At 36.7% G+C, this 24,914-nt stretch overlaps 1 protein-coding gene across 3 annotated transcripts in view; it reads right to left on the reverse strand.

The window, feature by feature from the left end:
• The window catches only part of AFF4 (ALF transcription elongation factor 4), a 99,257-nt gene that overhangs the window by 51,997 nt on the left and 22,346 nt on the right, over positions 1 to 24,914 (reverse strand). For all 3 annotated transcript variants that reach the window (XM_047084523.1, XM_047084532.1, XM_047084538.1), the window contains exons 2-5: positions 13,358 to 13,484; positions 9,672 to 10,466; positions 7,630 to 7,674; positions 3,601 to 3,687 (exon numbers count right to left, since the gene is read on the reverse strand). In XM_047084523.1, the coding sequence (XP_046940479.1) occupies positions 3,601 to 3,687; positions 7,630 to 7,674; positions 9,672 to 10,466; positions 13,358 to 13,480 (1,050 nt within the window). In that variant the 5' untranslated portion in view covers positions 13,481 to 13,484. The remainder of the gene's footprint in view (positions 1 to 3,600; positions 3,688 to 7,629; positions 7,675 to 9,671; positions 10,467 to 13,357; positions 13,485 to 24,914) is intronic.

Consider the following 24,914-nt stretch of genomic DNA (forward strand, 5'->3'; position numbering starts at 1 on the left):
GAATAGAAAGTGAGTAAAAATGTAGACGACTAATCACTCTCAACTAACTTGATCTGATATATACAGAACATATTGTATATAGTATACATAATGGTCACCAAGAAAGATCATATAATGGCCATAAAACATTTAATAAATTTTTAAAAATTGGTATTATATAGCATATATTCTCTAACAAGAACATAAATAAATTAGAAAATTAGTAACAAAGGGTATGTGGAAAATCCTCAAATATTTGAAAATAAAACCACATGCTTCTAAATAACCCATGGATCAAGGAAGAAGTCACACAGGAATAAACAAATATTATGCAATGAATGATAATACAAACAATATAACACAATTTGTGAGATACACCTAAAGTAGGGCTCAGAGGTAAACTGTAGTTTTAGAGAAAACAAGAAAGGTTTTACAATCTACTATCTAAACCTTCATCTGAAAAAGTTAAAAGAAAAGTACTCCTGGAACCAGTATTGCACTGTATGTTACCTAACTGTAATTTAAATTAAAAAAGAAAATAAAATAAAAAAAGTTAAAAGTAAATGAAACTCACAATAAGTAGAATGAAGACAAGGAATAAACAAAGAAATAGAAAACTGAAAAAAGTAAACTATGGTTCTTGGAAATGATCAGTAAAACTCATAAACCTAGCTAGTCTAATCAAGGAAAATGAAAAAAAGAGAGAAAATGCAAATCACCAATAAAGGGAAAAAATGACCACTAGATATCCTAGAGGCATTAAAAGAATATTTATATTATTTACAAATAACTCTATGTCAACAAATTTGAGTACTTAGAGGAAATGGAAATTATAAAATTGACACAAGGAACAGTACATCTGAATAGCTCTTACATCTAATAAAAATTTTGAAATTATAATTTAATACCTTCCAATAAAGACCACTATGGGCCCAGATGGCATCGCTGTTGAAGTGTATTAAAACATTCAAGGAAGAATTAATACTAAATTCCACAAACCAGTTCAGAATATAAAGATGAAGAGAACTTTTCCCTGTTCCTTTTAAAGACCCAGCACTCCCAGATACCAAAATCAAATACAGACATTAAAGAAAACTACAAATAACACTCCCTACCTAGCTGGGCCACCCCCCCCCCCCACACACACACCCCCACCCCCATGGCAAAAGATTTGAACTGGCACTTCCAAAAGAATAGTCAATAAGCTCATAAAAAGAGGTTCAACATCATTAGCCATCAGGGAAATTACAAACTAAAACTAGTAGGAGATACCTCTGCGTGCCCAGTAAAATGGCTAAAACTCAATAGACAATACCAAATGCACACAAGGATGCAGAACAAATCAAACTATCATATACTACTGAGGGATGCGAGTGGGGTGAAGTAAAAGCGTGATACAATCACCTTGGAAAATATTAGGTTAGTATCAACTTAATATGAACTCAGCATATGACTCAGCAATTTGACTTTTTACCATATATCCCAGTATTTACCCTAGAAAAGAGAAAACTTAAGTCCATACAAAGACTTGTAAGTCACTATTTATAGATACTCTATTCTTAATAGCACAAATCTGGAAAAGACCCAAATGTTCATCAACAGGTAAATGGATACACAAATTCTGGTATTTTCTTTTTTTTTTTTTTTTTTAATTTTTTTTTCAACAGTTTTATTTATTTTTGGGACAGAGAGAGACAGAGCATGAACGGGGGAGGGGCAGAGAGAGAGGGAGACACAGAATCGGAAACAGGCTCCAGGCTCCGAGCCATCAGCCCAGAGCCTGACGCGGGGCTCGAACTCCCGGACCGCGAGATCGTGACCTGGCTGAAGTCGGACGCTTAACCGACTGCGCCACCCAGGCGCCCCAACAAATTCTGGTATTTTCATACAACACAAATAAAAAGAAACTCAGGGATAAAAAAGAACAAATTACTGATATGTTCATGAACATGGACAAATTCCAAAAATACATGCTGAACAAAAGAAGGCAAACATATATGCAAAAGAAATACACACTGCATGGCTTCCATTTATGTAAAATTCTAGAAAAAGCAAAACTTATCTGTAGCGACATGAAATATATCAGTAATTGTGAGGGCCAGTGGTGGGGGTGAAGCAGATTGCAAAGAAACGTGAGGGGACTTGGCAGTGATGGAAATGTTCTAATTATTCAAAACTGCAATTACGTTAAAATAAAAAATGAGGGTGTGCTTATGATCCCGGGAAAGGAGAAAGCGTCTTTAATAAGACATTAAAAAATAAAAGCTCCGTGAAAGAGAAAATTCTACATATTCATCAAAATTAACATCTTCCGGACCACAATACTTAAAAAGACTCTAACTGGGAGATACATTTACAGCATATAGAAGAAATTATTAAATCCAGAATTCACAAAACAATAAACACAAAAAGAAATCCTCCTAAAATATTTTAAGTGAAGGATGCAAGCCAAAGAGCAGAGGAAACAGGTAAATTCATCCACACAGAAATCACATGGATGACAAATGTGTAAAGAGATGGACCCCATGAGTAATCTTGGAAATGGAATACCATCTTGCACTCAAAAGACTGGTGCTTAAAATAACAAATGGTGATGTGCATGTGAGGAATAATAGGGAATACAAGTGAGAGTACTGACTGGTACAACTGATATGGAGGGAATTTAAGAATATATATTAAATATATAATCAATAATTCTACTTCTTACTTTTCACCCAAAAAAAACCTCATGCACACAAGAAGGCATGAAAAAGATACCCACTAAAGCAATGTTTATAGAAATGAAAACTTGGCAACAACTTAGATACCAAAGTAAAATAATTCAGCTAAGATACATTTATACCATGGATACAAATAAAAGAAGTAAAATACCTCTATATGTAATATATTATCAGTAGACAATAAAGATACATAATAACATGGAAAGGTCTTTCAGACCTGTTGCTGATTAAAAATATAGAACAATAAACTGGTGCAGAAATAAAGTACATGAGAAAGTGCTTACATGTAATGATCACATATATATGTATGTAAATGCATATGAAAAGACTTGCAAAGGTATGTATGAAAGTAGCTCCGGTAAGATGGAGGAGGCAAAATTGGGGAAAGCTATTATCAGGGGTCCTGATCAAACTTCCACAAGGAAAATATATTCTTTTATTGTTCGTGTAGATATAAATTAATGTAAAAAAAAAAAAAAGCATATCTGCTGATTGTAGATGAGCTTGTAACTGTTGTCTGAGGGACCTCCATCCATAGCACATATTTACAGTTGCTACGTCCAATTTGGAAAGGAGTTCCTCAGACAGTCTGAGAAGCCTTAACACCTGCAGCTTAGAATACCATAACAGTTTCCAACAAACTTTGATGCCTTTTAATTCTCTTCCCAATTGCCTCCAAAGCTTTTTCAAGAACTTCTTAATCCAAGTCGCTCTTGATTCCGTTATCTTGTTTTATTTTCTTCATAGCAATTATCACTATCTGAACTTATGTATTTATTCACTTATTTATTGTCTGTCTCCCACTAGAATGGGAATGGCAAGACAATTGTGAATTCATATGATTTTAGTGAAGCCATTGAGAGTTTTCTAACAGAATCAAAGACACATGTTATTTACTTACCTTAGTTGGAAAAGGAAATTTGGAAGGTTCTGTTTTGCATGGTGTATGAATAGCCGTTAGAGGGGGAGGCCATGAATGCGTCATCTCCTGAAATGTAATTATTACAGTTTGTTTTCAACCAGTTCAAGGATAAAAGTTACATAGCTAAAAACCAGATTTATATTATAAATGCTGGTTTCATGGTAGCTCCTCCAAAAGTATACATATTTGATCGGTAAGTATTAATTAAGCACAATTGTGTGCAAAGCACTATGGGGGCAGGAAACAGTAAGATAAATAATATACACTCCCTGGCTTCAAGAAGCTTGGAGTTAGGATGCTGAAACCTGTGAAATGTCACAGAAGTCAGCCTGTGATCAAACACAAGGCACACAGTACAATGCTACTGAGGAAGAGCCGGCTGTGAGAGCTGTGACAGGGGTAATAATAAGAAAAGGAGGTAACACTGTGTGCCTGTAATGGGCCACCTACTGTGCTGTTTTACCTGTCTGTTCCTCATTTAGTACTCACAATGATATTAGGAGGTAGATACTGTTATTACCCTGACTCTGCGTAGGATGAAACTGAAGCACAGAAATTGTCCATTAAAAGTCACACACGTAGTAAGTAATGGACACACAGTTGCACCCTAGGAAGTCTGGCTGCAGAACCTATTAACTGATAGGAAGTTTTGGTCAGGTGGAGGAAATCAGAAGAGAGATATCAAAAGCACATGAAAAGGAAGACAGACAAGCAAGGCCATAAGTATGATTTTGTTCAATGCCTTCTGTTTAATCATATGCCAACTATGTTCAAGTGGAGATTTGGATAAGATCACAATGCATATGTTAGAAGAGCAGGGGAAAGAGAGATAATCAGATTTAGAATAAGGAGGGAGTGTTTTATTTCTGGCATATAGCTCAAAGTAAGCCATCAGACAGACTGAGAAAATACAATAAATTAAAAGTGGTACAATTTTTAGGAATTTACTCTGTAGCTATACCCACATACGTTAGGTAAAAATACATGTTCAAGGGGCCTATGCTTAAAAAATGGAAACAACCTACATATCCAACAGCACAGAAATAATTACCAGACAGTCATACAATGGAACACCAAGCAGACAGTAAAATGAGTAATTTTAACTACTGATATGAAATCATGTCCACAATATATTGTTAAATGATAAATACAAATCATAGTCTATGTGCTAGTAAATGCTCATATATGAAAAAAAATCTCTGGCTACCTGTGGGCAACAGAATGACAGGAGGAGGAAGGGACATGGGCATATGATACAGTCTATACTACCTGAACCTCATAAAACAGCCACCTGTACTGTAATTGCTCTTTATCTTCTTACAACGCTTTATTTTTCAATGGCATTTCATGTTCTCAAATAATATTACATAGTTGATTATTTCCAATATCCTACTCTAGAACATCAATTCAAAGGGTACAATACTATCATTATTATCACCACTGTATCCGAAGGGCTTGATAATGGCAGGTGCTCAATTAGTAAGCCTTGAATTAATCTTTTTTTATTTTACAATAAACATGTATCATTTTTAGATTAAAACGTTTTTTCTTTAAGTTCATGATGGAGTTCCTAGAAACAGGAGGACTACAAATATCAAGAAAACATGAAGGCAGTCAGGACCAGAAGTTCCTTACACACTGCATACAGGGAAAGGAAACAGAAACTCATGCACTCTAGGTTTTCAGTGTGCATTTTACACTTCAAATACCAAAGTACTCTCAACAGAAAATCTATGTAACTCCATCATTAAATGTCAGAGCACCTATTAAACCCAAGGCCATGTGCCAAGCCCTGTATATACAAAATGTATAATAAATGGTCAGTAACATCAAAGAGTAATTAAATATAAGAAATCTAACATTCTTCCAGGTATTATATCATGCATTTTTGAGGATGCAAGAGAAAAGATAAATGCTGTTAAACTTTTTATATACATGGCAACTGAAAAATGCACACTATGTGAGATTCAAAGGAAAGACTTATTTTTGTGATCTGATGGTCTGACATAGGGGAAAGAAGGATTTCACTGGGATTCTAAGAAAAAAATAGAATCTATATATGACTGAAGACTAAGGAGAAACATATTTCACCAAGTTTACTTTAAAAAGGTAAAAGAGCAAGTAAGTACATGCCTTAGTGAAACCAATTTGGCAAAAGTGGTGAATCAATAGCGTAAGAGGTTAGAACCGGCCTATAGAAGGTCTAGAATGTTGAAGCTGGACACTATTCTTTCTATGGGGCTTAGAGACTCAGTGAAAACTTCTAAAAAGGAAATTAACTTATGAAGACAATGGATTAAAGAGAGAATCTGGTAGCAATATAGATGACAGAGGAGAAGGGAGACTCAAGGCAGAAAGGCAAAGCAAGGACTGTATATTGCAATTTTTGAAGCTCAAGGTGGCAGAAATGGAAATAAAGGAATGGTATTTCCAAGGAGTATTCAAAGCGTACATGTAGTTTTGTGATTAAACAGAAAATGAGAGAAAATGAAGATTTTACACTTATAAGCACATGAGAATGGTAGTACCACTAATAGAAGGAAGTCTAATAAATCTGCCTTTAGACATGATGAATCTAAAAAAAAACAGGGAGAAATGCAAATGGACACACAGCTACAAGGCAAGGAAGAGACATAAACCACAACCCAAGGGAGGCTAAGCAGGAGATAAAGACTGAACTGCTAATAGTTGAAGCCATTAACAATAAAGGAAAATTAAGACAGAGCAAAAAGAAAAGGAGAAGCTAGAAAAAAGGACCCATATTTAAAAGATAAAAAGGGCACCTGGGTGACTCAGTTGGTTGAGCATCCAAGTCTTGATTTTGGCTCACGTCATGATCCCAGGGTTGTGGAATCGAGCCCCATGTCAGGCTCCATGCTAAGGATTCATTCTCTCTCTCTCTCTCTCTCTCTCTCCCTCCCTCCCTCCCTCCCTCCCTCCCTCCCTCCTCCCCAGACCCCCTTTACCACTCTCTCTCTAAAATAAAAAAATTTTTTAATTTTTAATTTAAAAAATAAAAGAAGAGAAGACACAAAGGTTTCCAAAAGGCAGAGAATGAGACAAGGGTGGAAGGAAATAAAAACAGTGAAGCATAGAAACAGTCAAGGGAAGGAAGAATCAGGTTTCCAGAAGTAAAAAATAAAAATTCTTTAAAACAGCAGAAACAGCAGAGAACTCAAATGAAAGCCCCAGTGAAGGGGAAGATAATGACCTTAGACAAACAGGTTCAGCAGAATGATAGAAGTATATCAAAGACTGCAGTGGGCTGAAGAAAGGAAGGAGAGAATAAAGTGGAGGCAGCAAAGCAAGTAGTCTTTCAGAAGTATCCACAGTGAAATGCACGTATAGACACAAAAACTCAGGAGCTTATGCAAAAAGTACAAGTAATATGTAACTTAACAGTTTTTCTCTATTGAGCCAAAAGCAGTCACTGTCACTCATTAATTTACTGGACTTTCTCTTTTTCCGACAGACAACTTTTTCTTTTCCCAAAAGAGGAATACACATTTTGGTCACGTGTCACTTTTAAACATATTCCACTCAACACTCAAAATGAGCAATATTCAGAGGTCTTTCATTGTAGGATTTGACCAGTATGTACAGAAGAATTACAAAGCAAGTATTTTCAATGAAATGTTTTGACTGGTAATTACTGAGTTTTTTAGCACTTAAATTAACTGATCAGCCTTAGAAAGTGCAATTATATTTGCTTTCTTCCTCTTTTCAAGGCAAAGTATTAAACCTGGAATTTGCTTTACTTAAAAATGAAAAACAAACAAAACCAGTTCTTTGAGGGCAGACAGTAAACAAACCAAATGATTCAGAAACTAAGTATGAAAATAAGCAAAATAGAGTCAACTACTTTTTAAGGACATAATGAGGTTACGCATGTAAGCAATTTCCTGCTTCACATCCTTTGAGAAATATTGGGGAGAAGAGAGAAAAAGATAGCAGAGCATCATAAATAAAAAAGACTCAAACTATAAAAAAAAAAAATCAACAACTTACTTTAAGAATTTCATCCACACAGCTCACATCACCAGAAGCAGATGCCTTAAGAGGAAAAGAAACACACATTAAATTTGGAGTCATTTATTATTAGATTTGTATCATTTTTGTACAGATTTAACAATATTGCTAGAAAGTGAATTAAATTTAAAGACATATTTATTGATCCCACTACTCTAAATCACCACACTAATTAGAACCTTTGGACAAAGTTCCTTTAATGTCAATTTTTCAAGCTCTAAAAAATTTTAATCATCAACTGTACAGGATGTAAAGAACTTTGTATTTTTCAGAAGTTTTAAAAAGTCCTATATTTCTTAGATTAGAAATAAATTTTTAAATGTTATTTTTCAGGTGAGAAACTTATCAAAAATTTAAAGTTTATTTATATACAAAATATTCCAAGATACTGAAATGTATCATTTCAAACAAAATAAAACCAATTATTACTGAAAGAATACTTGTCTGGGACAGAATGGACATTTTATATAGCTTTTCATAAATTATGGAAAAGTTGTTTATTCTAAAGCACAATCAGGAATTAGAGAGCTAGAGTGTGAACTCAAATCCACCTCCAAGGATCATGTCTTCTGAAGAAAGAACAACCACTTCACTGTTCTCTTGCAAGGAATGATTAGATGACACATGCCATGAACAACAGTTTCCCAAGTCCATAGGAAAAATGTTTCGATGTTCTCAAAATGGCACCTTACCTATCCTTGATCCCTTCAACCACGTTTTAAGCTATAAACTATGACTTTCAGTTACTGACACTACTTTTGAAAATTTTATTTTAGGGGCGCCTGGGTGGCGCAGTCGGTTAAGCGTCCGACTTCAGCCAGGTCACGATCTCGCGGTCCGGGAGTTCGAGCCCCGCGTCAGGCTCTGGGCTGATGGCTCAGAGCCTGGAGCCTGTTTCCGATTCTGTGTCTCCCTCTCTCTCTGCCCCTCCCCCGTTCATGCTCTGTCTCTCTCTGTCCCAAAAATAAATAAACGTAGAAAAAAAAAAATTTAAAAAAAAAAAATAAAATAAAAAAAAAAAGAAAATTTTATTTTAAAATTTACATTAAAAGATAAAACTTCTATTTCACAACGAATGCTCAATTTCTTTGGTTATTCTGATGCTTGGTATACAGTTATAATGCTGTAAATTTCAAACCACCACTATGAATTTAGAGCAGCTGCCTCAAACCTTTAAGTTTAACCAGAGAAAAGATCATGGAAACCAAACCACACATTACCAACTGGATGGATCCTCAAAAATCTTAACATTCCCTACAATGAACCACTGCCCACATCTCATTCATGAGTATCACAATGAGAAAACAAGTTAATTTTTTTAAACACAATATGTATTATTTCATACAATCAAAAGGAGGAAATCTAAGGTATTGATCTCATAGATCGTGCTTTTATTCTGTAACTGTTATTTGAATATTTCAAAATAGTGAATGGCATTTTCTCTACTGCCCAAGAGGGGAAGTTAACAGGTCTGTGGATCCACTTTAGAGTCAATGACAAGTCTTTTTTTAAACTTATATACACCTTCTCATTAAAACAGAGAGGGGCGCCTGGGTGGTTCAGTCAGTTAAGTGTCTAATTCTTGATTTTGGCTCAGGTCACAATCTCATTGTTCCTGAGACTGACCCCACATTGGGCTCTGTGCTAACAGCGCAACGTCTGCTTGGCATTCTCCCTCTCTCTCTCTCTCTCTCTCCCTCTCTCTGTTCCTCTCCCGCTCATACTCTCTCTGTCTCAAAATAAATAAACATTAAAAAAAAACCCCAACAACAACAGAGAGACAAACTGCTTCACAGAGTCGTAACAGTAAAAGCTCTAGGGGCGCCTGGGTGATTCAGTCAGTTCAGTATCTGATTCTTGATTTCAGCTCAGGTCATGATCTCACGGTTCATGGGATCAAGCCCTGCAACGGGCTCTGGGCTAACAGCATGGACCGTGCTTGGGATTCTCTCTCCCTCACTTGCTCCCTCTCTCAAATAAACATTTAAAAAATAAATAGAAGTTTTAAATGTGTGACTTACATCCAATGGTTGCGAAGGTATTTTCAGCTTGGTAAGATGTGCTTTGCTACTGGGCTTCAGTTCGGTCATGCTGTTGCCATGGGATTGGCTACTGTAGTGCTCAGAGGACAGCTTTGGTTCCATGGACTCCTGTCCATCCATGGGCCGCACATAGGCAGTGGGTTTCTGTAACATTGAACTGGACTTTGACATCAATGAAGGTGGGAAAGACTGATTCGAATGTTGCCCACTTGAAAAAGGTACACGGGAAGGAGAATCCCAGTTTGCATCAGGGTCCCGAGGTGATTTGGAACGCTGATGTTCCTTGCTATGGTGATCATTCCCATGAGATCTGGAATGACTGGAGCTTAATGAAGAAACAGCCTGGGGTTTTCCAGGGCTGGAAGAGCGTGATTTGGAGTGTTCCGATCCATGCTGGCTTTTTTTCCGACTGCTGCTCCCACTACTGCTGTATGAGTCACGGTCGTGCCTCTGGCCACTACTATTAGTGCCACCACTGCCACCTGCACTGGTCCGCTGGCTACTGTGTCCACTCTGCAAGCCGGAGGACCGTTTCTGAGACTGAGAAGTACTGGGAGCAGGTCCTACTGGAGTCCATTTGCTACTCTGATGAGAGGTCCCATGTCTCTGTTCAAAGAAATTAGGATTCGATTTTTCATCTGCTGTTGGTGGTACTGTAGGCTTGGGAATTGCAACAAGCTTTGGTATAGATCTGTCTCCTATGAAATCCTTCATTTCATCGTAATTTCCAAGCATACTCTGAATACGACTTGATAGCTTATCTTCTTTGCTAGTCTACAAAAAAATTGCAAAATAAAATTATATAATTAGCACAACCAGAAATAAAAGATGCTTCTAAACGGACTTTCCAAACTTCAAATGCAAAGGGATTTTTCAAAGAGACACCTCATGTCATATCTTAAGGTTAACATCTCAAAAGCAAACTCCAAACATATAATTTTTATAGTGACAAAAAAAAAAAACAACAAAACACTGAAAGTGAAAAACATTCATGCTAAAACACAAATATTCTAAAGGACATTGAGATACAGCAGCACTCTCAACAATAGCCAAATTATGGAAAGAGCCTAAATGTCCATCAACTGATGAACAGATAAAGAAATTGTGGTTTATATACACAATGGAGAACTACGTGGCAACGAGAAAGAATGAAATACGGCCCTTTGTAGCAACGTGGATGGAAGTGGAGAGTGTGATGCTAAGTGAAATAAGCTATACAGAGAAAGACAGATACCATATGGTTTCACTCTTATGTGGATCCTGAGAAACTTAACAGAAACCCATGGGGGAGGGGAAGGGAAAAAAAAAAAAAAGTTAGAGTGGGAGGAAGCCAAAGCATAAGAGACTGTTAAAAACTGAGAACAAACTGAGGGTTGATGGGGGGTGGGAGGGAGGGGAGGGTGGCTGATGGGTATTGAGGTGGGCACCTTTTGGGATGAGCACTGGGTGTTGTATAGAAACCAATTTGACAATAAATTTCATATATTGAAAAAAAATAAATAAAAATAAATAAATAAATAAATAAATAAAAATAAAGGACAATGAGAAATATGTAGAAAAGATTCCAGAAGGGAAAAAAATCCACATTTCACCAATAAATATATTGGAATAGTAGTAAAAATCTTTTGAAAAGTAATGTGCCTTTATGTCATTCAGTACTAGGTCAGCTGCTGAGCCAACACTCATTATTTTAGCAACCTAGGAAAACATTATATTACTTAAGAGTTCAATGTTACAGTTAGAAAGAGAAACAAAAATTTAATGAAATGAGTTATATCCAACTGACATTTTAAAAAATTTTAATTTCTTCTGTTACTGTGACTAACAAAAGTCAACAAAAAAATTAAATGGAAAAGCCATTGATAAAGTTTCAAATATTAATTCTATTAATTCTGACCAACAAACACAAGTTTTGAAGTCAATGGTACACACTTTAAGTTTTGAAAATCATTCTTGGAGGGACACCTGGGTGGCTTAGTCAGTTGAGCATCCGACTCTTGATTTCAGCTCAAGTCATGATCTCACAGTTCAGGAGATCGAGCCCCACCTCAGGCTCTGTGCTGTGTGGAGCCTGCTTGAGATTATCTCTCTCCCCCTCTTTCTCTGTCCCTACTCTGCTTGCAGGTGCACGCGCTCTCTCTCTCTCTCTCAAAATAAATACATAAACACTTAAAATTAATACTAAAATCATTCTTAGATAATAAAGTCCAAGATGTCTACAAGCTTTAGGACTCATTCACGTTCATACGCAAGAATGAGAGTAAGCTTACTGATTACATTAAAGAAGAAATCAACCACTACTATTTATTTTGAGATTGGCATGAATTGATAATAACTTTAGATTATGTGAAAATCAGTCTGACCCCTATTAAACAAGAAAGGCAAATATATAGACAGCATCGAGATCAGGAATCAAATCCAATTCATTACATTGTAATTATAAAATAAATGGTAGTATGATTTGAAGATTCTGGACCAATCTCTTGTTTTTTCCAAAATGTCTTTAATCTCTAATTCCAAACCCCAGGTTTTGTGTCACACTCATATAAATGATATCAGTATAACCTTAAAAACTAAAAAAATGGCTTCTACAGATCTCATAAATGGCTTCTACAAACACCAAATGTTTTAAGAACAAAGTCAAACTATGTGTTATATTTATATTTCATCAGAAAAAAGACTTTAATACACTCTCAATCTCATACTGCAAACCCACAATGGTCATTACTGTGACAATATATACTATTACAGCCACCATACATAGCCTAAGCCTTTAAAAATGTAAGGCTAGATCAAATGAAAGCCAAAGGCAAATCAAGTATTAGAGACATTTATGGCCACTACAGCTATGTTAGAGTCAATCAGAAGTGATATGTACTGTTTTATGCAATCCCAAATCAAGTACGATGATAGCTATAAAAATAGCAATTGGTTCAATTTATTGAACGTCTCTGACAACATGCTTTTAACATAAATTGGAATCTGGTAATTAACCACATAAAAAAGGAAGATAACTTAGTATACGGTAACAGAAAAAGGAACCAGACTGATAGTGAAAACACATTTATTCAAACATACTAATAGTCATTGATACTTAGTTAACTAAGTAAGCAAATGGCAAGAAACAAGACAGACACAAAGAATATCTGAAATAAGTGTCTTTGATTGATGTTATACCCAAAGAACCTAGGAAACAGCAGATGATGCGTATCCATTTACAAAATATTAATTTAATTCAGAAAGGTGAAATGTCTGCCCAGGATTAGTGGTAAAGCCAAGAATATAGAGATAAATGCTTGAGTTAATCCAGACCACATTTAAGACTATGAGATAGCAAAGGGGAGCTGGAAGGAGGTATGAGTTTGAGGACAACTTTAGGATGCTAACAATATTGTTTCTTGATCTAGATACTGATTATATAAGAGTGTTCATGTTGTGAAAATTCTTTCAGCTAAAACACTTGTTTTGTGTACCTTTCTGCATGTTATACTCCAATGACAAGTTTATCCCCAAAAAGGACATTCTGATTTAGAGGAAAGGAAAAAATGTTAAATGGTATACATATTAGTAACTCTTTCCTACTATAAAAATTCAATTTTAAACACTTTCTTCAAAGGAAAACTGTCACACTACTGGCGGGGGGGAACATTCAAAGGACAACTTACAACTTTGTATGGCTCAGCAAAGAGAGGAGAGCTAGGTGGGAAGGCGTCTTCGCCCTGCTGAATTTCCTGATTCCGCCTTTCCCGTTCTTTCATACGCAGCACATTTCGGTCTTCACGGTTCATGTTGCTAAGAAGAGAAACACAATCTTTGTATTACAAAAAGAAAAATTAAATGTTCTGTACTCACTTTGTGAGTTTAAAGCTTCAATCAGAGATTCCCTTTCAAGTTCCACGTAATAACAGGCATTAGTGCTGAAGCTGGGTACTGGTAATGGTTTTACCAACTAATACCAAGTGTCTTGCATAGCTATCGAGACAGGAAACACTAGCCCAGAGTATTAGGATCCACCCCATTGAAACATTTAACCTCATCAATTTTTAAAGAATTCAGCTAGCTAAAAGTCAGCTAAAACTTATGGAAGGTAGTACTTAAACCCAAATCCTTAGCATTTCCTATAAGCCTTTCATGGCTTCCTCTTCAGAAATCTAACTATTCTTTGCCATTAGAGGCACACAACCCACTCCCACCTACCACTCCCTTCCCCCAGGTATCCAGTGCTTTTCTCTACTTTGCATCTCCTTATCTTGATTCCTTTTTGTCTCAAACACAGCTTCCTTGGTGTCCATCCTTATGGCAGTTTGACCTCGCTTTGCTGTTGCTCTAGATTCCCTAAAAAACGACATTTCTGCTCTAAATACATTAATATTTCAATTAATACCTCAATAAATGGCAGGGGCACTGGGTGACTAAGTTGGTTAAGCGTCCAACTTCGACTCAGGTCATGATCTCATAATTTGTGAGTTCGAGCCCCACATCGGGCTCTGTGCTGACAGCTCAGAGCCTGGAGCCTGCTTCAGATTCTATGTTTCCCTCTCTCTCTGCGCCTCCCCTGCTCACGCTCTGTCTCTGTCTCTCAAAAATAATTAAATGTTAAAAAAAAAAATCTCAATAAATGGCAAAACTGAGGCTTTCAGCAATAGACTCTAAAAATAACTTGGGTTAGTAATAGTAGTCGAAATTGTACTGAAAAAGAGTCAGTCTTTTGGGGTGGAGGGGAAAATGAGGGGGTCATTTCTATAAAGATTACAGCATTTTGTATTTTCACTAGGAACAAAACAAAGAAGATGAATTAAAATTTTGTAAATGGGTACACATTATCTGTTGTTTCTTAGGTTCTCTTTCAGAGATATTTGCCTCTCCCTTGTTTCTTGCCATTTGCTTGCTTAGTTAACTAAATGTCGTTATTTATAGCAGCAGGGACTTTTGGTTAACAACGTAAAAGATGCTGAGCCCCGGAACAAGGTATTACCAGAGACTCTGCAACATTCTTCCCCTGGGGATAGAGTAAATCAGCTATCCTGGTTTTATTTAAAGGGAGTGGGGAATCCTGGAAGACACCAAAGGGAAAAACCAGATTGTATGTGTAGAGCCTTTCTAGCCTTATAATTCATAAATCTAATCTAATCAGAAAATTGAAGTAAATCAAGATGGGAAATAAATTATAATTGTAAAATTAGAATGGACAGCAAAACCAATATATTCTTGAAGATTTTTATAAGTGGTCAGAACAGTGCAAGTAAACATTCAAAAATAAAACTTTGTGATTTGCACAATTTAGTATCAAAGTAAATTAATGTTCAAAAAAATATTCTAAATGCTCGAAATGTGTATTAAGGTGTTTCTATGCGTACAATATTCTAATAAACTTAGACAAGAATATAAGCTATTTTGAGGTACTGAAGTAATATGTGCTTTCTTTGGTCCCCCTGGTACTTAGTACCATACAGAACCACAAAAAGTATTTGATTCTTCTTTAATAAATACCAGAAAACATCTACACTTCAGTATTCAGAGAGCGAAACCGAAGAACATAATATTATTCTACAATACACTTGAACCAATTAATAAGTGTATATCACTAACAATCAGGTTTCAGAGACAACGCTATAAACCTTTACACCTCTTCATATGGTGCTACAGCATATGAAGTGATCTGTATCCTAAGAGTCTAGGGAATGTGTTAAATACTAATTCCCTTACACTTCCTGAATTCGATTCCTGAAATATTTTTTTAAAAAAAGAAATGCCTTCCCTAAACCATGATTTAATTAAAGTGCTAAAATAATCATGCAAAAAACACTTGTACATTTATTACACAAATAGATATGATTCCCACAATAGAAGTCCTCCAATAATCCAATACAAAAATGTTTTCTTAAACAATGTAAGTCATCCAACTGAATATTCCCTTTTAATAAGACTGTCAAGAAGCAGAACAAAATTAAATGATTGCTTATAAGAACTAATATCCCAGTTATAGCTCTTATTCTCTAATTTTTTTTAACTTTTTTTTAAAGTTTATTTATTTTGAGAGACACAGAGAGAGCAAGCAGGGAAGGGGCAGAAAGAGAGGGGGAGAGAGAGAATTGCTAGCAGGCTCCATGATGTCAGCACAGAGTCCAACGTACGGCTCGAACACACAAACCGCAAGATCATGACCTGAACCAAAACCAAGAGTCAGACGCTTAAGTGACTGAGCCACCCAGATTCCCTCAAATTTTTTTCTGATCAGCCTTACTTTCACATCTAATTTATTGGATCCACAATTGTTCCTGTGTTTTTGAACATCAATACCTCTGCCTAAGATAAAGTTTCCCACAAACAATAATTCCAGTAATCTGAGCTCCCTTAAAATTAACATGAAATTTAAATATAAGTCAATTAGAAGTATATCTCTGCTGCACAGGCAAGCTATTATATAGCATATCCCTCAGGAGATTTGCAACTACCAGAATGAAAAAGGATTGTTAAAATTAGCAAATTGCTACATCAAAACAAAATCTGTGGGACTACCAGATAAAATAATTTTTAAAAGCATAATAGCAAGTAGAAAGGAGAGTTCTCTAAATTTTTTAATTGCTTAAGGTAAACTGTTCTTAAGTACCTATCAAGTACTTATGTTAAGTTGATATGTTTATTTCAAACAGCATTGTATGGTATAGCATAATGGTACAGCAATTTCATTGTTTCAAGATTGAGCAAATGAGTAAATATACCATGACTTCTAGGGATCCAGGCATGTTACTATGAAAGAAGAGAGATTATAAATATAGAAAGGAATAAAAAGAAAAAGAACCTTTGAGGACTAGGAACTAGTAGCACTACAATGAACACAGGCTTTTATTTTAAAAATCTGTATCTATATCTATCTGCCTGCCTGCCTGCCTGCCTGTCTATTGAGAGTGTCTCCAGCTCTGTTCACTGAAAGCGTCTGTGAGCACTGACATCCCAGAAAAAAGAAGCACCTTCAGTACCCAAATTCTGATTTCTAATATCATTTCCTACGAAAATGGAACAAGACTTCTTGGAGAAATAGCTCATTCCAAGGCTACAGCAGATAAAGTACAAATAGACCTTAAAATATCTTGTTTTAACAGCAAGAAAATGCACAAAAACAGATGGGGACATATGAAAAGGGCACGAGAAGCAGCCAGAAGGTGCTCCCATCAGTCAGATTTAGAAACATGAGCATCAAAATAAAGACAAAAATGGAATATAAGCAAATGAACAACAACAACAAAAGAATCCCTCAGTCTACAGTAATAATAGCAAAAAATAAAAGAACGAGAAATAAAGCAGGGAGTAAATGCCTTCTTTATAGAACAATGTCAACTAATCAATATAGAAGAAATAAAAGAATTAGAAAATCACTTTTTTTGTGAACAGTGAAGTAATAATTGAGACCAAAATCACCAATAGGTGCGCACCTGGGTGGCTCAGTAGGTTGTGCATCTCACTCTTGATTTTGGCTCAGGTTATGATCTCACAGTTGTGGGATTGAGCCCTGCTTAAGATTCTCTCTCTCCCACTCCTTCTGCTCCTCCCCCGCTTGCACACGCATGTGTGCTCTCTCTCAAAAAAACAAAACAACCATCAGTGGATGCTAAAACCACTGGGGAAAAAATTGGGGGGAATAGAATATTCAGTATGACCCCATAGACCATTAATTGGAAAAAAAATTTTTAATATAGAGAAGTAAACAATACCCTTAATCAAGTAATCAGAGTTAACATTATCAATAATGGGATAAAATAACATCATGTGCGGCACTAAATGAGGCACTAAAGACATATCACTACCTAGGTATTCTTTCTGCTAAAAATTTAACCTGAATCTAATCAGGAACAAGCAGACAAAACTCAAGTTGAGAACAATTCTGCAAAATTGGCCTGGACTCTTCAAAGATGTCAGTATCATGAAAAGAAACACAAAAAGAGGCTGGGGTTACTTTTACATTCTTCTATATTCAAGGAGACACAACAACTAAAGGCTGTATGTGATTCTTCATTTCCCAGACACTAGTTCTGGGGAGAGAAAAATGGTTGTGAAGGACATTATTGGGAAATTTGAGTATGAACAGTATTTCAGATAATCCTATCAATGTTCAGTTTTTGAACTATGAATATTGTATTTAGTAATGTAGGAGAATGTCCTTGGTTCTTAGGACATACACAGCATATGTGGGTGAAATGTCATCATCGTGTCTACAAGTCTAAAATGGTTTAGCACCCATCTAAATATAGATCTAGCATGTGTAGAGAGTGAATGAGTGAAAGTTTGTGTATGTGTGTATGCAAGCGTGCACACACAGGGAGGGTGGAAGAAAGGAGGGAGGGAGGGCAGGAGGGAAAAACAGACAAGAACTGAACAGTAGAGCAGGATTGGCAATTACAGTAAAAATATTGACAACTGGTACATCTAGATCAAGGGAATACAGACATATGTTATACTTTATTATATAGGTTTGAAATTTCCTTTAATGTTTATTTATTTTGAGAGAGAGAGAATCCCAAGCAAGCTCTACACTGTCAGTGCAGAGCCTGATGAGGGGCTCAATCTTACAAACCATGAGATCATGACCTGACTTGAAATTAAGGGTTGGACACTTAACAGACTAAGCCACCCAGGCACCCCTGAAATTTTTTAAAATAAAAGATAGAAGGAAAAGAGTGATAAAGTTTATGCAGGAGAGCACTATGGGTACTTTCCAGCATTTTCACCCTTGGAATTTACTATCAAACTGTCTCTTCTCTAAAAATTAAAGTATTTCTCTCAAAGACAGATACCATATGTTTTCACTCTTAGTGGATCCTGAGAAACTTAACAGAAACCCATGGGGGAGCGGAAGGGAAAAAAAAAAGAAAAAAAAGAGGTTAGAGTGGGAGAGAGAGCCAAAGCATAAGAGACTCTTAAAAACTGAGAACAAACTGAGGGTTGATGGGGGGCGGGACGGAGGGTAGGGGAGGTGATGGGCTTTGAAGAGGGCATCTTTTGGGATGAGCACTGGGTGTTGTATGGAAACTAATTTGACAATAAATTTCATATAATATAAAAAAAAAAGTATTTCTCTCATGTCTAACATGTGTCCCCCCCCGCTTCATATTTCCAAGTTCAAATTGATCATCCAAATCTCCTCAACTCGTCCTCTATGTCACTGTTTATTACACTTGAGAAAGTGTAATAGCATTCTTGGCTAACAGGGGACACTATGAACATGCCAACTTTCAGTTCCCCTAAAGTAACAAGGGTGCCAACCTAAAACAAGATATTAATATTAAGCATTAAAATATTAATATTAAACATTAATATCTATTATTTATTAAATCTATTTATTAACTTAATAAATACACAAGAAGCATCTATTATATACTTAGTACTGGATAGAGAACAAGAAGAATTTGTCACAGTAGATAGTAAAACTTACTATAAAGTCATCACCATTATCAAAACAGCATTGTAGTACACAGAAATGAACTAAATGCTCTGCAAAACAAAACCCAGAAATAAACTCAAAGATACATCGGATATTAACAGTTAAAAAATCCAATCCAGGGGCGCCTGGGTGGCGCAGTCGGTTAAGCGTCCGACTTCAGCCAGGTCACGATCTCGCGGTCCGTGAGTTCAAGCCCCGCGTCGGGCTCTGGGCTGATGGCTCAGAGCCTGGAGCCTGTTTCCGATTCTGTGTCTCCCTCTCTCTCTGCCCCTCCCCCGTTCATGCTCTGTCTCTCTCTGTCCCAAAAATAAATAAAAACGTGGAAAAAAAAAATTAAAAAAAAAAATCCAATCCAATGAGAAAAGAATGTTTTATTTAAAATCTTCTATTTACTAACAAGAGCCAAGTATTTTTCTAAAATGACATAGTCATTAAAATGGTAAAGTGATGTTTCAAACTCAGAAAAAATAAACCCTTTAATTGAGCAACCTTACTTGTGGGGATATAACCCACAGAATTAGCAGTACAGCCATAAGCTACAAAGATGTTTAGTGAAGCATTTCTGTTAATGGTAAAACAATTGAAAATAACGAAATGACCAAGAAGAGGAAAAATGGTTAACTAAATAGTTAAACCACAGTTTTTTAATAATAAACAAATGAGGCAGGTCTTTGCCAATGAACTTGGAGGAATTTCCATAATTGCTGCTTTGTGAGAATACATAGATGCGACACAACGTATAGTATGACTGACCATTCTTTGTTCAGGGTAAACTAGAATTGTTAGGTGTTGAGTATATCCATAAGAATTAGATTCAACTAACTCGACTAACATCAGAATGTAACAACTAATATTCTCACAAGCTAAACACCAGGACACTGAAATGTGAATATACAGTTTTCATATATAAAACATAGGATGTCTTCCTATTTAGCTATCTCTTCTTTATTGGTCCTCAGCAAATGTTTTGGCTGTTCATATAAACATGAATAAGGAGTATTCTTCCACCTACACATTTTTCAAAAGAGATAAACCTTAATGGTTTTGTTTTTCCAATTACAAAAGCAATACTGTTTGCTCAAATACTCTTTGCTCAAAACTTAATATAAATTAGAAATTAAAAGTCATCAACAATTTCACTTTCCTGAAATAATACTGTGAGGAGCCACATATAATCATACACATGAAGAAATTATTACACACACGATTCTTATTTAGTAAACAATGAACATAGTTCCACATCAATACATATGAATTTTCATTCTTTTATTGACTGTATAGTATTTGTTTAACCAGAGAGCCCCTGAGAGATTGTTGGGCTATATCCAGAATTTAGTATTTCAGACATTACAGCGAATGTGTATGTATGTGAAACTATTGTGAGGGTACATGCTATATCGCTTTTAATTTATATCACTAAAGTGCTTTCCAAAATGAATCAATCGGGGACACCAGGGTGGCCCAGTCAGTTGAGCACCCAACTTCAGCCCAGGTCATGATCTTGTGGTCCATGAGTTTGAGCCCCACATCAGGCTCACCGCTGTCAGAGCAGAGCCCACTTCAGATCCTCTGTCCCCCTCTCTCTACCCTCTCCACTCATTCCCTCTCTCTTTCTCTCTCTCTCTCTCTCTCCAAAATAAAACATTAAAACACACACACACCAAAAACAAACAAACAAACAAACAAACAAACAAACAAACAGGGGTGCCTGGGTGGCTCAGTCAGTGAAGTGTCCAACTTTGGCTCAGGTCATGATCTCAAGGTTTGTGGGTTTGAGCCCCGCATTGGGCTCTGTGCTGACAGCTCGGAGCCTAGAGCCTGCTTCAGATTCTGTTTCTCCCTCTCTCTCTGCCCCTCCCCCGCTTGTGTGCTCTCTCGCTCTCAAAAATAAATAATAAACATTAAAAAATTTAAAAAAGGGATACCTGGGTGGCTCAGTGGGTAAGGCGTCCGACTTCCACTCAGGTCATGATCTCGCAGTTTGTGAGTTCGAGCCCTGTGTCAGGCTCTGTGCTGACAGCTCAGAGCCTGGAGCCTGCTTCGGATTCTGTGTCTCCCCCTCTCTCTGCTCCTCCCATGCTCATGCTCTGTCTGTTTCTCAATAATAAGTAAATATTTTAAAAATTAAAAAAAAAATTAGGGGCGCCTGGGTGACTCAGTCAGCCAAGGGTCTGACTTCGGCTCAGGTCACGACCTCACAGTTTGTGAGTTCAAGCCCTGCATCGCGCTCTGTGCTGACAGCTCAGAGCCTGGAGCCTGCTTCGGAGTCTGTGTCTCCCTCTCTCTCTGCTCCTGCTCACATTCTGTCTCCCTCTCAAAAATAAATAAAGATTAGGGGCGCCTGGGTGGCTCAGTCGGTTAAGTGTCTGACTTCAGCTCAGGTCACGATCTCGCAGTCCATGGGTTCGAGCCCCACATCGGGCTCTGGGCTGATGGCTCAGAGCCTGGAGCCTGCTTCCGATTCTGTGTCTCCCTCTCTCTCTGCCCCTCCCCCGTTCATGCTCTGTCTCTCTCTGTCTCAAAAATAAATAAACGTTAAAAAAAATTTTTTTTAAATAAAAAAAAATTAAAAAAAAAATAAATAAATAAAGATTAAAAAAAAAAAAAGACTGAATCAATGGACTGCCTACCAACAAAATAATGAGACTGCCGTTTAATCATGCCATTCTCAATCCTAGGGCATGAGTCTTTTTAAATTGTGTCACCAATCTAAGAGGGAAAAAATCCAATTTCATTTGTTTATTTCATTCATTCATAAAATACATGAGCCTATCCATTATTGCTAGGCACTGGGCTAGAAGCTAGGGATAAAACGGAGAACGACACATAGACAGTTCTTGGCCATCTTACAGTCAACTGCATTCTACCGAATTTCTCTGATAGCTAGGTTGTACTTTTTTGTGTGTTAGCCATTATACTTCTTCTTTTGTGAACTGCCTATTCATGTCTTTTGTCCATTTTCCTATTAAAGTGACAGTCTTTTAATTACGTGATAACAATGCTTTCTCAATTTTTCACATATCTTAACTGAGGAATACCAGGTTAGGATTAAATCATTTTGTTTTAATTTTTTTTAATCTTTATTTATTTTTGAGAGAGAGAGAGAGAGAGAGAGAGAGACAGAGTGCGAGTCGGGGAGGAACAGAGAGAGGAGACACAGAATCCGAAGCAGGCTCCAGGCTCTGAGCTGTCCACACAGAGCCCAATGCAGGGATCGAACTCACAAACCATGAGATCATGACCTGAGCTGAAGTGTCACACTTAACCGCATGAGCCACCCAGGCGCCCCGGTTAGGATTAAATCTTACACTGACGTGTGCATCCTCACTCTACTGAGTACCACTTCAAGTCTTCTGCCTCCTCCTCCAAGATCACCACCAAACTGTGCTGGCAGGTTATGCCTAAACTCTTTTCAATCTCTTCACAATACATAAACTGCACTGCAGTTGCAGAAATTTGTCAGTACTCTCTGGACTTGTTTCTGCTTCCTTCTTTCATCTCGATCTGGAAATGCTCAGCCTCTCTGGAGTTTTCCATTCTTTATTTCTGTGGGGTAACTATAATTAAGCTAAATAATTTTAAATTCCTATACTACAGATATTATGCTATCTAGATCTTAATTCTCACTTATCCAGTATCCAAAGAGACCAAAAATGAGTTCAACTATGGACAACATAGGATTGGAGGACTTAAGAAAGGAAACAGTTGGCTTTGACTGGCAGCCCCCGCCACCCACTTCACTTGTTACAAAAGACTCATCCACCACTAGCAGCCCCAGTCAAGTCAAACTGTATTTAGAGAGGAACCACGCAAATTAGAAAGAGGTCACCTCTCAGACATTCATATTTCTCTGAAGATTCTTAGGACCTCTTGGGAAAAAAGGGCAATGACGGATTAAGAATAGCAATCTCAGGGGCACCTGGGTGGCTCAGTGTGTTAAATGTCTGACTCTTCATTTCAGTTCAGGTCCTGTTCTCACAGTATGTGAGATCAAGCCCTACATGTCGGGCTGTGTGCTGACAGTATGAAGCCTGCTTGGGATTCTCTCTCTCCCCGCTCTCTGGCCCTCCTCTGCTTGTGCGCGTGAGTGCTCTCACTTGCACTCTCTTTCTGAAAATAAATAAACATTAAAAAAAAAAGAATAACAATATCAGAAGAGTATGAAGAATAACTCAGGCATGTATGTAATAACTATTTACTGGATGAATATTTTGGAGCCAAAAAGAAGTCCTCCCTTATTTTTCCATAATCATCACGGGAAAGGCAAAGGTTATCAATTTTCAACAGGACCCTTTATCTCCCAATGCACAGTACCTCAAATTGTCAAGTGATATCTGTCGTTTAGTTATAAGCAAGGACTATTTGATAATCTAGATGTAGAGTGGTATCCTTGCTAATAAAGATTCTCAAAAATGTCTAGTAAGCAAAAACCAACATAGGCAATTACCTATTAACTAATTTTTTAAATACCTTAAAGTAATCTAAGTTCCAAACTTCAATTGAGCTTTCAACAGTTGAGGCATGGTAATTTAATACATGAGATACGTAAAGATAAATTATTGTTATTTCTGATTATATATTAGACATACATTTTAGGTTCAGTAACCTCCCTAAATTTCACTTTTATCTTTTATAAAATGCGCATACTACTCTGATGATAATAATTAGATGAGAGAAGCATTTGAATGTATCTGAGCATTTACCATTACACAAGAATAAAGGATAAAACAAAAAACGAAGGGTGACTCCAAGTGAGCATAAGAGATCGTTTTGGGGTGATGGAAATGTTCTACAATTAAACTGTGATGAGGGCTGCACACTCTATAAACTGATTTAAAAACTGTTCAATTGTACCCTTAAAAAGTGAATTTTATGGGGCGCCTTGGTGGCTCAGTCGGTTAAGCTTCCGACTTTCGCTCAGGTCACGATCTCGTCAGTGAGTTCGGGTCCCGCATTGGGCTCTGTGCTGACAGCTCAGAGCCTGGAGCCTGCTTCAGATTCTGTGTCTCCCTCTCTCTCTGCTCCTCCCCCATTCACGCTCTGTCTCTCTCTGTCTCTCAAAGATGAATAAATGTTAAAAAAAATTTTTTAAGTGAATTTTATGCTATAAAGCTGTTTTTTAAAAAAATAATAATGGAATATTAACAGCTTGAAAAGGATCCTTGATTACTCTCATTTCTCAAGTGTTCCTCTGTATCTGTGGACTTACTACTGATGGTCTGTAGGCCAGTGCATTTCCTTAAATAACAGAGGCCTCCAACTTTCTGCTTAAACTGCCTTTTCCCTATCACAAACAACTGAGGTCTCCTACCATTAAAATAATCTGGTGTTAAAGAGATAAAGAATATAAATAAGGACAAACATTACAGTCTCTCAGGATTAGATACAATGAACTTGAACACGATACAATAAGCCAACTAGTCCTAACAGATACATATAAAACACTCCACTCAATAATAGAATATACTTTCTTCTCATATGCAGTATTGTCACTAGGAATAAAATACTCAGAAATAAATTTAACAAAAAACAAAAAAACATGCTCTGAAAACTATAAAATGTTATTGAAAGAAATGAAAGAAGACCTAAAGAAATGGAAAGACATCTCATATTTGTGGATTGGAAGATTTAACTATTAAGATGGACATACTCCCTAAACTACAGATTCAACACAGTTATCAATACCCCAGCCGACTTCTTTGCAGAAGTTGACAATCTGATTCTAAAATTCATATGGAAATATAAAGGATCCCGAACAGACAAAACAATCTTGCAAAAGAGCA

Source organism: Lynx rufus, unplaced genomic scaffold, assembly GCF_022079265.1.
Source record: "Lynx rufus isolate CCGP_SWC_20201006 ecotype Redwood Valley unplaced genomic scaffold, mLynRuf1.p SCAF_1, whole genome shotgun sequence".
NCBI lineage: Eukaryota > Metazoa > Chordata > Mammalia > Carnivora > Felidae > Lynx > Lynx rufus.